This window comes from Elephas maximus, chromosome 8 (genome assembly GCF_024166365.1).
Source record: "Elephas maximus indicus isolate mEleMax1 chromosome 8, mEleMax1 primary haplotype, whole genome shotgun sequence".
NCBI classification, from domain to species: domain Eukaryota; kingdom Metazoa; phylum Chordata; class Mammalia; order Proboscidea; family Elephantidae; genus Elephas; species Elephas maximus.
This window is the reverse complement of record NC_064826.1, coordinates 107,906,676-107,921,364: the sequence shown is the minus strand read 5'-3', so window position 1 is coordinate 107,921,364 and position 14,689 is coordinate 107,906,676. Positions and strand designations below refer to the sequence as shown.

Here is a 14,689-nt window from a genome sequence, read left to right as displayed (position 1 = left end):
TATAGGCATTTTTTAAAAATAGAGTCTCATCCTGAATTCCAATCTATTAACTCACAGCAGAAACAGGTTACCTGGGATCTACTTTCTCAAGGTACAGTCTTCCCAAACCACCAGGTAACAAAATGATAGATGCTTGGCTGCTTGTTAAGCACACTTTTTTTATTGGATTGTTTGTCTTTTGTTATTGAGCTGTTAGATTTTCCTATGTATTTCAGAAATTAGACCCTTTTCAGATATGTCATCACCAAAAAATTTTCCCCAGTGTGTACATTATCTTTTTACTCTTTTGGTATAGTCTTTTGATGAGAGTAAGTCCCAGTTATCTAGTTTATCTTCTGTTGCTCATGCATTTTTAGTTGCATTTGATAGTGTATTTACGCCAAAAGTTAGGACCCCTAGCTTTGTCCCTATGTTGTCTTCCAGGAACTTTATAGTTTTAGTCTTAACATTCAGGTCTTTGACCCGTTTTGAGTTAGTTTTTGTATATGGTGTGAGGTATGGATCATTTCATTTTTCTACAAACAGATATCCAGTTTTCCAGCACCATTTTTTAAAGAGAATATAATTTCCCCGTTGAATGGATTTTGACCTTTTGTTGAATAGGAGTAGTGATCAGAGGCATCCTTGTCTGGTTCCCATTCTCAGGGGGAATACTTTCAGTCTCTCTCCATTGAGAATAGTGTTGGCTGTTGGTTTTGTATGCCCTTAATTATGTTGAGAAATTTCCCTTCTATTCCTATTTTGCTGAGAATTTTTATGAGGAATCATTGTTGAATTTTATCCAATACCTTTTCTGCATCAAATGAGATGATCACTTGATTCTTGTCTTTCTTTTTTTTTTAGTTTATGTGATGACTTATGTTGAATGATTTTCTAATGTTGAACCATCCTTATATCCCTGGTATGAATTTCACTTGATTATGATTTATTATATTTTTGGTATGCTGTTGAATTCTTTTGGCTAGAATTTTGTTGAGAATTTTTGCATCTATATTCATGAGAGATACAGGTCTATGATTTTCTTTTTCAGTAGTGTCTTTGCCTGGCTTTGGTATCAGGATTATGCTGGCTTCATGGAATAAATTAGGGAGCATTCCTTCCTTTTGTATGTTCTGGAATAGTTTGAGTAGAATTGGTGTCAACTCTTCTCTGAATGTTTGGTAGAATTCTCCAGCGAAGCCATCTGAGCCAGGACTTTATTTGCTGTTATTGGGAGTTTTTTTTTTTTTTTTTAATGATATCTTCCATTTCTTCTTTTGTTGTGGGCCTGTTCAATTTTTCTGCCTCTATTTGTGTTAGTTTAGGTAGATAGTATGTTTCTAGAAATTTGTCCATTTCTTCTAGTTTTCAAATTTTTCATAATATTCTGTTAGAGATCCTTTTCATCTCAGTTTATTCTGTTGTAGTGTCACCCATCTCATTTTTTATCCTTTGTCACATTTGGTCAGTAGTTTGTCAATTTAATGATCCTCTCATAGAACCAACTTCTAGTCTTGTTGATTCTTTCTATTGTTTTTCTGTTTTCTACTTCATTTATTTCTGCTCTACTCCTTATTATTTCCTTTTTTCTGGTGATGGGGACTTATTTTGGTGCTCCTTTTTTGTTTGAGTTTTAGGGATAAGCTACTGATTTTGTCCCTTTTGTTTTAAATATGTGCGTTTACTGCTATAAATTCTCTCCTGAGCACTGCTTTTTCTGTGTCCCAAAAGTTTGGTATGTTGTGTTTTCATTCTCATTTGAATCCAAGAATTTTTTACTTTCATCTTTAATTTCTTCTGTTACCCAATAGTTTTTAAGTAAGGCGTTATTCAGTTTCCATGTATTTAAAATTTTTTTCCATCTTTCTGTCATTGATTTCTATTTTTGTAGCATTATGGTCAGAGAGATGCTTTGTATTATTTAAATGTTTTTTGAATTTATTGACACTTGCTTCGTGACCAAATATATGGTCTGTTCTGGGGAATGATCCGTGTGAGTTGGAGAAGAATGTGTACTGTGATGCTGTTAGGTGGTATGTTCTGTAAATGTCTATGAGTTCAAGTTGGTTGATTGTGTTATTTAAATCTTCTATATCTTTGTTGAGTTTCTTTCTAGTTGTTCTGTCCATCATTGAAAGTGCTGTGTTAAAAACTCCTACTATTGTTGTGGAACTATTTCTCTTTTCAATTTTATTAGAGTTTGTCTTTGTATTTCGGAGCTCTCGTTGGGTGCATAAATTTTTATTATAGTTATGTCCTCTTGGTGGATTGATTCTTTAATCATTATATAATGCCCTTCCTTGTCTCTAATAATGGATTTTGACTTAAAGTCTATTTTACCAGAGATTATGATTGCCACTCCTGCTCTCTTTTAGTTACTGTTTGTGTAAGATATATTTTTCCATCCTTAAATTGTACTTTTTAATAATTTTAGTAGTCTAACATTTGCTGCTAAAATATGGAAATACAAGTGATTTGATATGTTGACCTCATGCCCAGCAATTTTTTCAAAATTTACTTAATTCTGACAATTTATCTATAGATTATTTTGTATTTTCTACATATATAATCATATTGACTGCATATATATGAACAGTTTCATTTTGAACTTTTTTTATCCTTATATAATTTATTCATTTTTCTTGACTTAATGTGCTAGCTAGTACCTCCAATGATAGCAAATGGTAGTGAATATCATGGTCACCTTTGTCTAAGTCCCATTAACATTCCATTATTAAATACGATATTTGATATGAGTATTTAATAGATGTCCTTTATCAGATTAAGGAAGTCACCATCTATTCCTTGCATGCTGAGTGATTACTCAAAAATATCATAAGTGGATATTTAGTTTTATCACATTTTTATAAATTTACCACAATCATTTACTAAATGAGAGTCAAAATTTAATACATTAGCAAGAAAAGTTGAAAGTGATTCTAAAGCTTGCTTGGTTGGGTGACTGAAGCATGAATTTAAAGACAGCATATATGCAATGAGTACAACACGTCAAACTTTCCTAGCATGATGTACAGGAAAATATCCAAAGGTTTAGGGAGATAGGAATGTATGTACTTAGTATGTGAAGCACATTAACCTTCTCCACAGGTGGGCTCAGAAGGCACCACTTTTACTAATGCCTTTGAGAAATGCCTTAGTGAAGCATTGCTAGCTTCCATGACTCCAGCTCTATGGTGTCAATATTCTGTAGGGCATCATTGTGATGGAATCCTTTAAAAAAAAAAAAAAATTTTTTTTTTTTTTTTTTTTTTTAATGATTACTTGGTGGCAGCACTTAACCACAAATGTGCAATAATAAGCCAAAGTGAAGGTGAGGCAATGACAGGGATGTCTAGTTGTGGTCAATTGATCAAGATGGCCATAGAAATTAAACAAATAGCTACTCTTCTATTTTTTAATCTATGCAACAGGAAAAAACTTTAGATCTGAGGAATAGAAACATAACAAGTCACTACCAAAAAAAAAAAAAAAACTCTCACCAAGTTCCCAGACATAAATTAGATCACAAACGCAAAACCTCATGTTTAAAGGAGTGTCTGGGCCCCCTTGAGGAAGTTCACTGATACAACCATGCCCAGGGACCTGAAATGCTACCATAGTTCCCCACAGTGGGGGCTTATGGTTGTAAATGTTTACAAATGGAATGCTGAATATGGTGGACCTATGGAGCAGCCTTTTGGCCGTTTGCTTGATTTCTGTATGAATATTGATATATACTCACAAATTTGCAGAATTGCCATATTGGCCTCTTAGAATAAGGAGCGAGTCTAAGAGTAGTTGAAATGACAACATGCAGAATCTAAGTTTGAATGGTAGGGGAGTGAAGACAGGGGTGAGAGGATATATTTGGAATTGTTAGAGGAAAGCATGGAATGGAGTTTGTGAAATAGTTAAACAACTAATATCTTGGGAGGAGTAGAGTAAAAGACCCAAAAGAATAAAAGGTTTTGGTAAGAGGTGAGTTGGCTAGATTTATTATTTCAAAGTAGCAAATTTCAAGAAAAACCAAAGTTCATTACAGGACAAGGATTTTTGTGGTTCAAATAGGATGAAGACTATAAAACCACAGATCTAAGAAGTCAAACTTTTGCAAGCATCGTAAAACTGCAGGTTGAAGTAACTAAGAAGTGAGGGAGGGCCATAGGTTAGAGATAAAGGGACAAAGTGCCAAGTTCTTGATAAATTAAGGAGTCAGTAAATGAGAAGTGAGGTATGTTCTAAGTTAAATGACGTGAGCTTCAGAGGGACATAGTTAAATTCACGGTGGAGGAATCAGGTCTGAAAGTTCTGATCTTTAGTTATTTGAAGTGTAAGAGCAAACATGGTCTCTATAGGAAAAGAAGGTTCCTAGATTATGGAGAGAGCCAGGTTTCTATTAAGGACTAAATGAGAGAAAAAAAGAAACAAGAAAAGCATTGAGTGAGAGGATGAAGCTGTAGAGAAGTTTGCTAATCTTAGGAGAGGAAACCCTACATATCTACTCATATTAACTGCATATATTGACAGTTTTATTTAAACTTTTTCTATCTTTACATAATTTATTTGTTTTTCTTGCTTCACAGTCTGGAGAATCGATGGAGAATGTCTGTAATAGCAAGGGAACAAGGGTGTCAAAGTACAGAGAAGACTGGCACACATCTTGCCTGGGGAAAAAGCATATCCAACAAGTATAGCCCAGTAAAGTCAGCTGTATGAAATACTACAAGAGAATGAGTGCCAGCTTCCACTGTTGCTTTAATCCTACATTTTCTTCTCTTTTCCCTGCTCCATGCTAACCTGAACTTCATTGGTTCAGCAACCCTCCCTCAAGTCTACTTCAATCTGGAATAGTGAACACATTTTTCATGATTAAGAATCAAACTCTCCAAATACGGCATAAAGACCAGGAACTTCTGAAGACCCTCCTAATCTGTTTCTTTTCTCCTTAAACTGCAAAGCAATTTACTGAAGGATAGTTCCCTGTATCTGTGTTTCTTAAATCTATAGCCTTTTGCTCCTTCTTAGCAATTACTAAGACTAATTGATGATTCAGCCTAGCCATCAAGGACTACTCCCACAGGGCCTGTGGTTCTCTCCATAGAGATGTGAGCTGACTCCTACTCTCTGAATTTAGAACATTCTGGCTTAGGATCAAAATTTTCTTTCATCCAACCTCAAATAACCTCCCAAGTAAATACTGGCCATTTAAAGGAGCCTTAAACAGTCCTGAGCCTTGTACCTTGCAAGTTACTTGGTCATGATTCTGAACTTGATATTGGGTATGAGACTTTCATATTCCTCTTTAACTAAGGTTAGAAGGTAGTCATGAAATTTATAATCCAGAGAGGGTCACTCCTTGAAGCAAAAGGGTATGCTATTAATAATTATGAAGGAACAACTGACATGAACTAGGCCCATCTGGTATGGTCATCATATTTTTAACCAACCTACCACTTCCGTGATGCCCGTTAAATGGTTTGGGATTCTCAGAGTACAGGAAGTACGCCAAGTTCTTAAGACAACTAAGATCCTTTCTCTAGGTTGTTGAGTTCTTCCTAATATGGCCAGAATAATTCCAATTGCTTTTATTACTGTATAGAATCACTTAATAGCCATTGACTAACATGCCCAGTTGCCTTAGACTACTCGGGGAAAAGGGGAGTCATATCAAAGCCTCTTCCCCAACCTAACTCCATATTAGAGTAAGGCAGAATCAGGTACAGAGTTCTGGGCTCTTGTCCCACCATTCTTCTCTTTCACATCTCATGAATACAGTCTCAAGGCCCTAGTCTATTTATTTTATTTAGTCGTCTGGTTTTGACCTAACTACATTTCTTTTCTCACATATCAGTTCTTTATTCCTCTAATATCACGAGCTTATAATTCATCAGAGTTAGGCTCTGGAGATGCTCAGAATTCTCTCACACATTCTTTCCAAAAGATCACTATAAAGTTGAATATGCAAGCCAAAAAAATAATGAATTAAGGATAAATGGCAATACAAATAATATTTAGATTTTATTGACCACTTACTGTATACCCAACACTGTATAAGGGATTTGCATGCATTATCTCACTTTATTCTCACAAAAAAGTATGAAACATAAACTGTTATTTACATGAAACTGGATAAGACTTAGAATGCTTACATCATTTGCTTAAGAATATAGAGATAGTAAAATATCGAAGGGGAACTTGAACCCAGGTCTGTAAGACTCAAAAGCCACCTTTAACTATCCTTAAAAATGTAAAGTTATTTAAATGTTTATAAATTGCTTTGTGTTTCTTGAAAGATATTCAGCAGCTTTATTACAAGTTATTATTTACTTTCATTCAAATTGTAAATATAGGCATGGAACCATGGACAAGCTTGGAAATTATAGACTCTATTAAAAATTGCTGCTTTTGTTGTATTTTCATTTTATTTCCTCAAATAATTATCTGTTTGCACAAAAATAGATGTAGAAGGTAGTTATTCATGTCTAATCAAACCCACAGGACTTTTTTTTAAACAAAGAATCACATATTGAAATTAATGTAGTATTACAAATTCTGAGCTTCAATTGCAGCCTAATTTTGAGGCAAGAAGAAAGTAGACTAAGCTTCATCTTCAATCTTTCCTACTCTGTACTTCTAATTAATTTTTTTTTTTTAATTAGGGCATGGACATGTTAACATTTTTGCTAATGAAGAAATTAAGCCTAGTCTTAGATCATATGTAGACAGAACTTACATATAACTGTAGGCCCATTTTAATTTCTCATATGAGAAAAAAAATTGAATGTAAGGCCCATGAGTTTTATAGAGGGCATCTAAGCAGGCTGTGATATTAAGTTTCTACAGAAAATGTGAAACTTCCTTTTGCTGTTTTCAGAGGTTGCCTCTAGGCCAGACATTACAGTTTTAAAATGACATAACATGACCTCATGAATAATTTGAGTTCTAACTTGGTGAACTTCAATTACAAAGTTACATAGAGTTCCACAGAATAAAAGCCAGCTTTAAGTAATTTACATTTCAATCACGTACAAAAGAAAAATAAAAAGGAACACATGCCATCTGGAAGACTAAAAGGAGCAGTAGCCACATAATGGGCAGTTAGCGTCCATACAGGCCACCAGGCTGTTTAAAATGTTTGATCGCTTCCAATGACAACCAGTTATTCTCTCTCTATGAATTGCTTACAAAAACCAAGATATGATATGGCAAGAAGTTGTGTTGAAGGGATTAAAACAGTATCTCAGGACCCAGAATTTTAAGTGACTTGTTTACCAGTGTCTGGGAAAAACTTGGGGTACCCTTAATTTTGTTTTAAATGGCTACCCTTTCTGTATAATTTGTAGAACAAATGGCGTGAATGACAATTCTTTGTTTTCTTACCTTAAAATCTTTACCCTTTACCGTTTAAGTAGTTTAGAGCTAAGGATCTTGAAGAAACAATGTATTGATTTACTTTAGTGGCACAACTGACTGGCTCAGACCAGAGGCCTCAGATCTCTCACCTGTAGAATAAGCAGAGTAGATTAATTGCTTGCTAAGTTCCATTCCAAGGGGGCAGTGGTAGTTCAGTGGTAGAGCTCACACATTCCATTCGGATAATCTGGATTCAATTCTGGGCCAATATACCTCATGCACAGCCACCACCATCTATCAGTGGAGGCTTGCACATTGCTATGATGCTGGAAGCTATGCCACCCGTATTTCAAATATCAGCAGGGCCACCCATGGTGGACAGGTTGCAGTGGAACCTCCAGACTAAGACAGACTAGGAAGAAAGGCAATTTACTTCTGAAATCCGCCAGTGAAAACCCTATGGGTCACAATGGTCTGATTCCCAACTGATCATAAGGATGGTGCAGGACCGGGCAGCATTTTGTTCGAGTATGCCTGGGGTCACCGTGAGAATGGCAGATAACAACAACAAGCTCCATTTCAGTTCTGAAGTCCACTCATTTTGTAAAGACATGTTCTGTACATGTATGTAAAAAGATAATATTCATGTTGTTTCTTCTATTGTCATGAGCCTTTGACTCTACCATATCTTTGAAATTGTGACATGGAGAGGAGCCCAGTACACCCAGCACTGCCAAAGCATTGGCTTGCATTATTCAGTAGAAAACACATTTTAAGAGCTCATCTTTGGCTGATAGGAGCTAGTAAGTTTCTCCTGGACTCTTACTGTCTTCACTGAATTAGAGTTTTTTTCTGTGAATTGTTTATTGCTTCCATATTTAAAGACTGCCTAATATCCTACTTTTTATTTCCCCAAGTGAGACAAAAATTACTAATCCCGGCATGGGATTGTGGGTGAAATTTTTCCTCATTCCCTGGAAGTAATCTCTTCTATGCACAGATTGGAAACCTTAGTGGCGTAGTGGTTAAGAGCTATGGCTGCTAACCAAAAGGTCGGCAGTTTGAATCCACCAGGCGTTCCTTGGAAACTCTATAGGGTAGTTCTACTCTGCCCCATAGGGTCGTTATGAGTCGGAATTGATTCCAAGGCAATGGGTTTGGTTTTGGTTTTATGCACAGATTAGAGCATCACCAAAGAGTGTGTTCAAGGACAGAGTAGGATGCACCTCAAATCCCAGCAGGGAGAAGCATTTGTGACTCATCTCACCCAGTGAGATGCCTGTGAGGAGGTAAAGGAATGAAACTTGACCCTTAGCATCTCTAAGGATCATCTTTCAATTCTTCATATGGTTGTCTTTTAAAGGCTTTTGATGAAAAAAGAACCTAATTTTTGCATCTTCCAATTAGAAAATTTAACAGCTTACCTTTGGTACTTAGGCCTCAAGGAAAGATTACGGAAGTGTGATTATGGAAAGCCACCCTACCACTGGTGTATGGGAGTTGAATATGGTGATTCCCATCAAATTCAAGATATAAAAATGCCCTCTTCAGGAAAAGGACAATGCAGTCTCTAACCATGGATCTTGAAGTTCCCCCTCTCCAGTTTAGCTTTCTGGTGGAGCAATAGCTCTGAAAGCTTATGTAAAAGCCTACATAAGAAAACAGTGTTTTTGAAAGAGAAAATTAGATGAATATGAGCTAGAAGAATAAAATGCAGTCTAAACAAAAGACCAAGAAAGGCAATGGAATTAACTCAAGCAGATTGCAGTATGCCTGAGAAAGTTAGGTGCGAACTCAGTTAGGCTTCCCTATTATAAATTTTAGGGGCAAAATAGCTGTGGAGATGTTGTTAGTTGCCATCTAATTGATTCCAACTCACGGCAACTCCATGTGTGCAGAGCAGAACTTCTCCGTAGGGTTTTCAAGGCTGTGACGTTTTGAAAGCAGATCACCAAGCCTGTTTTTTGAGGTACCTCTAGGTGAATTTTGAACCTCTAAACATTTTGGCTAGTAGTCAAAGCACTTAGCTTTTTGCACCATGCAGGTGTTTAACCTTAAAAAATATATTAAAAAAAGAAAAAAAAAAAACAAAGCAATGATCAAAAGCTTATTCAGAGGAGAAAGAAACAATTGAAGGATGAGATGGTAGGATTTTATTTTTGGAGCACTACTTCATAAATAGGGTTTTTTTTTTTTTTTGAGAAGATATTTGTAGTCATTTTTATAATATAAGTCATCAGCAATCATGCTGGGGAGGAGAAATAAGCAGGAGACATTTCTCCTGTATCCAGACACAGGCAGGTTGCCTTTCTGGATAAGCTACCTCTAACCTTGCAGAAGAACACATGCTTTAAAAAGGCCTTAAAAGTAATGGAACTTAATACCAGAACTTTGATGTGCTGAATGTATTTACTTTTTAATTACATTTTCTTAGCATTTCAAACTTTTTATTTTGAATATTTGAAAGATTTTAGATATATATTGTTGTTAGTTGCTCTTGAGTTGATGCCTCCTCATGGAGGCCCTATTCAAAAGAAGATCACCAGACCTGTCCTCCTTGGAACCTCTGGGTAGGTTTCAACCACCAACCTTCTAGCTAGTAGTCAAGAGCTAAACCATTTGTACTACCCAGGGACTCCCTCAGACTTTTAATATAGGGACATTTTGTCTTCAATAAGGCGAATAAATACTCTATCAAAGCTGACACAAATGTTTTCACCAGCACTATTTATAGTCCTTGAAAAGACGTAACTGGCATTTAGAATAAAAAATTTGATATACACTGGCAAAACTGAACATGAAATGTCTACTAGGCCTTTTTCAAAAGAAAAAAAAATGCTTTTCCAAATTTGTCATCTCTTTTGCCCTTCCCTCCTTCCCTTCTTTTTGGCAGCTTAAATGCTTGTAACTTTCTATTTAAAGTAATTTCATAGTTTATCTGTCCTATAAAAGCTTTTCTCACACTTTCAATCTTACTTCTATTGTGCTTTTATAGTCAGTGGTCACGTTCCTCCAAACAGCAGCTGATATGCTTTGCTAAATTTATTCAGAACTTCCCTTGCTTAAAATGGATGTCCTTTTCTTTAGGCTGAAAACCGTTCTAACTGCAGATAACCTTGGATTCAGGTCGTTTTCATGGTATATCAATCTCACGTTTACACTAATTGTTGAAATAAAGCTAAAACCTAGTGCTAAACATCAAGAATATCTTGCTAGGCATAAAATGTTAACCTCTGAGGATCTAATACTTGCAAAGTTTTGTTGTTGGGGGTAGGTGTATTAAGTTGGTTTATGTTTCTATGCTCTGAACCCATTCTCCCTGAGAGCATGTTTGGGCCTAAAGAAACTTCTTTTCTTGGAACGACAAGCTTTAAACCCCTTTGATGAATAGAGCTGGGTTGTCCTGAATATGAACAGATGTAAAATATCCCCCATGACTTTCTCCAAATCTCATATCCTACTTCTACCTACAGTGGAAATAGATATGGCTTTGGAAAATAAACAGTATTATCATGAAATCTATCATAGTGTTATTAAATCTATCATATCTAATCTTCAAAGTAAGTGCCGTATTCAGCAGAAGAAAGACAGGTGATTTAGAAACCCAACAGCTACATTAAAGTTAATATTATTATTATTATTATTGGCCAGCTAAAGCATTAAAAAAAAATATTAGCCAACTACAAATTATCTGTAAAATGAAAATACATATACTGCATTGGTTTCCTGACAGCATTGTTAAGGCTGACTCATATTTTCAAACAATATTCATGATTTGTGGTACAACTAGGTGGAAAAAATAATGGGAATAAAATATTTGGTACCCTGCCTAGATGGCAAATTATCTTAATTTTGTTAAAAATATTTAAATCCACTGACTAATATTTGGACTCCACAAGGACAAATAGAGTCTTTAACATGATACATACTGTTGTTTAGATTCTTAATAAGAAATATACGTCTCAAACCTTCTTCAGGGCAGATAACGAAATTTCTTCCAAATTCTAAGACTCATTTGTTATTCTGTTTCTAAAATAATATCCCTGGTTCATATGATCCCAGGATATATTACATAATCATTAGTTATGCAAATAAACAAAACAAAAACAAATCATATAATGAAAACCTTGATGGTATTTAAAACCCCCTCCTCTACTTCCAAAATACATGTGGGATGGAGGCAGGGAAGATTAAGGGGTGCATGGATTTAAAAAAAAAAAAAAAAGGAAACAGTACGGTGGGCTTTTTTTCTGGAAAATTCTCTCAATACGTGACTTTTTGTACTTTTTCTCTTTTCCATTTGTCAGCTACAGTGACATGGTGCCTGCATGCGCTGCTTCTTCTCTTCCCCTGGAGGGTGTGCAGCAATAAATTCGTGGGAAATAATAGCATGTGATCCTTCTAGTTACAGCAGTTAATAACTAGTTAAGCGACATTTCCCTCAAATGGCTGTTTTCATCGCCCCAAAGCAGTCTCTTTCATTCCATCTCATTCCTCCTCTCCTCTTCAGCAATGCCCCAACTTTCTCCAGAAATCTGTAGCTCCTAGCCCCCAGCACACAATGCCATCGTACAACTGTATTGTCCTCTTAAGCACCGCCGAGGCAAGAACGATTCAGTCCAAGAGGTTGGGGCGGGGGGAACCGGGGGAGGCGGTGGCAAATCGAAAAATAAATAAATAAATTCTCCTGCGCTCCAGAAGGAAAACCTAGTCGGAGCCGCCAAGCCCTCTCTCTTCTGTGGGCTGCCTGGCCGAGTTCCCCGCAGGTGGGGAGCTGTCCAGCGCGCAGAGGGTTAAAAGCATCATCGCAGCCATTAGAGGGAAAAGTTGCGGCGCTGCGAGCCCTGTGAAGTCCTCTAGCCCGCCCCACTTGCCCACTCCCCACTTCCCGAGCTGGCTGGGTGTTCAGGGAGGGCAGTGATCACGCAAGCCGGAGCAGCGGGCTGACGTTGGACGAGCTACCAGGTAGCTGATAGCAGGGAGCGAAGCAGCGGAAATACTTCCAGCGTGTCAAGCTTGGGTCTGGACTGGAAGCCTCCCGGAATCCGAGCCAGCTGGTTTTAACCTTCGCGAATTGCAATTCCCTCTCCCCAAAGCCAGTCCTCGCGGAGTGAGCAGCAGGATGTTGGCAGTGTCGCGCCCAGAGCTCTGAGACAGAGCCTTCTGATACATCTCCACGCCTTTCTTTTAGGGCTTTTTGGTTGCTGGCTACACTGATGTGACCCCCCCACTTTTGGAATGATGGGGATCTTTTTGGCGTTTGTTGGATTTGTTTTCTTTTCTGTTTTATATGTACAAGGGCTTTCTTCCCAAGGTAAGTCTGTGCTCATTGGCAAATAGACATTTGCATGGTGTGTGTGTGTGTGTGTGTGTGTTCTCTACATTCAAAGAATCGCCAGGAAGATGTAGTGAGATTCCTAGCAAGTAACATTGGGTTTAGGTTGTATGGAGAGTGTTCTGTTTGGCATTTTTCTTCAAAGTTTATTAAATGTTAGGCAAGCTGGGTTTGATACAAACCGAGTTGGTGGCTGATAATGGGGCAGATTTCTGGGTGAGCACAAATGGGGCACGGGGTTCTGTGTGCTTGTGTGTGTGTGTGTGTGTGTGTGTGCGCGCCTTCTACCTCGGTGTATGCACAGGGTAACCACTCATGCGTACATAATTATCACAAACAAACAGATAGCTGGGGCTGGGGCACTCTCCTTTGCCAGTCCTTCTCCATGTAGGCAGAATGGGTTTAGAGTTTCCCGTTTCTGGGTCCGTATGACTTTGTTTGCATGTGTGTTTATCAAAGGACAGGCTCTTCTGAGGACCCATAAAAAAAGCAGGACTGGCATTACAAGCAGCAGCCACCCTGCTGAATCCAGTTGTTAGGACTTCACAGGCTGCAGTGATCATTTCAGTACCATGAACAGATCCCTTTGCGACTGCCAGAAGACTGCATCACCTCTGCAAGCAGAAATGCCATAATCCCTTCCAGCCTGAACAGAAAAGTCCTTTTCAGATTTGAATGTCTTCTCAACATCATCTCCCATCCCCTTTAAAGCAAAAATACAGCTCTTTTGCTATAGAGATCATTTTAGGATTTCGTGAAATTATAGAAAGAGGCACTAATGGTGTCTCTCTTTAAAAAGTGGGGGGAAAGTGCATTCACCCTAAATCGGCCCTGCAGTCCCCTCAATCCTCCTCTTCATGAGTGTGTATTGTAGCTGTGCGTTCCCCTCAGCCACAAGCCATTCTAAGACTACTTTTAGGGAATTGTCAGCTCTTTGTAAAGTGTCCCTTAGACAAGATAAGAACTACCATTCAAAGCAATCCATGTTAAAACAAAGTCTTCAGGAGGATTGAAATATTTTTGTAAGTTTCACCATGCTGCCATGAAATCTGGCAAACCAGAAGTGGCCAGGTTGCTAATGAAAAACTGAGGGGAGGGAAAAAAGCTGTAGCGACTTCAAAATAATGTACAATCTGTACTAGACCTGATGTGAGGCTGTTACAGTTTAAGATACATGGCTTGATGGAAACAAATATGAAGGTTAATTTGGAGAGAGAGAAATATGCACAGTTTAGAAAGTGTCCAAGTTGTTTCACTGCTATAGGCTTCAAATCGCAACTGTTAATAACTGTTTTTGCTGTATCAGGAATGTGCATTTTGACATATAGTCATGATCCACTCTCTATTACATGAAACAACCAGTTAGTCATAGCTTGTTCTGAAATTTAGAGGCTAGAGGCTCTCCTCATATATCAAGTCGACAGATGCCTAAATTCTACTGCACTGAACCCTTCAGTTAAGTTTTAGGGAATACTGCAGTCTGACAAAAGGTGTTTGGATCTAACTGTGAGCGGTTTGGCTAACAGAGAGGGTGTTATTGGCAAGCTCCTTAACCTTTCCATTCCCTGGACTTGATCAGCAACCAAGTGATTCAGGCACCATACCAAAAATAAGACCAGCAAAGGAAAAGGGGTTGGGGTGCCAGGCAAAGTCGGAGATGTCATAGAGGGGTTTTTGTTGTGCTTGGTTTTCAGTCCAAAAAAAATTTTTTTTCAGGGAGCTCTCAAAGAAAGAGACGTTGGCAAGAATGATGTAGATATTCCAAAAGGATGCGTTTCTCTTTTGCAGCAAAATTCACAGAGTTTCCACGGAATGTGACGGCAATCGAGGGGCAGAATGTGGAGATGTCCTGCGCTTTCCAGAGCGGCTCTGCCTCAGTGTACCTGGAGATCCAGTGGTGGTTCCTGCGGGGGCCCGAGGACCTGGAGGCGGGGGCTGAGGTGGCCGGCGCGCAGGTAGTGGAGTCGCATGGCCCGCAACACCCCTTACTACTGCCCCACTCACTCCCCTAGTCCTCTGGCT

The 14,689-nt window shown here is 38.0% G+C and overlaps 1 protein-coding gene across 2 annotated transcripts in view; it reads left to right on the top strand.

The window, feature by feature from the left end:
• The first annotated feature begins 12,564 nt into the window (after nucleotides 1–12,564).
• Nucleotides 12,565–14,689, top strand: part of VSTM2A (V-set and transmembrane domain containing 2A) — a 210,955-nt gene continuing 208,830 nt past the window's right edge. For both annotated transcript variants that reach the window (XM_049893245.1, XM_049893244.1), the window contains exons 1-2: nucleotides 12,565–12,646; nucleotides 14,456–14,622. In XM_049893245.1, the coding sequence (XP_049749202.1) occupies nucleotides 12,571–12,646; nucleotides 14,456–14,622 (243 nt within the window). In that variant the 5' untranslated portion in view covers nucleotides 12,565–12,570. The remainder of the gene's footprint in view (nucleotides 12,647–14,455; nucleotides 14,623–14,689) is intronic.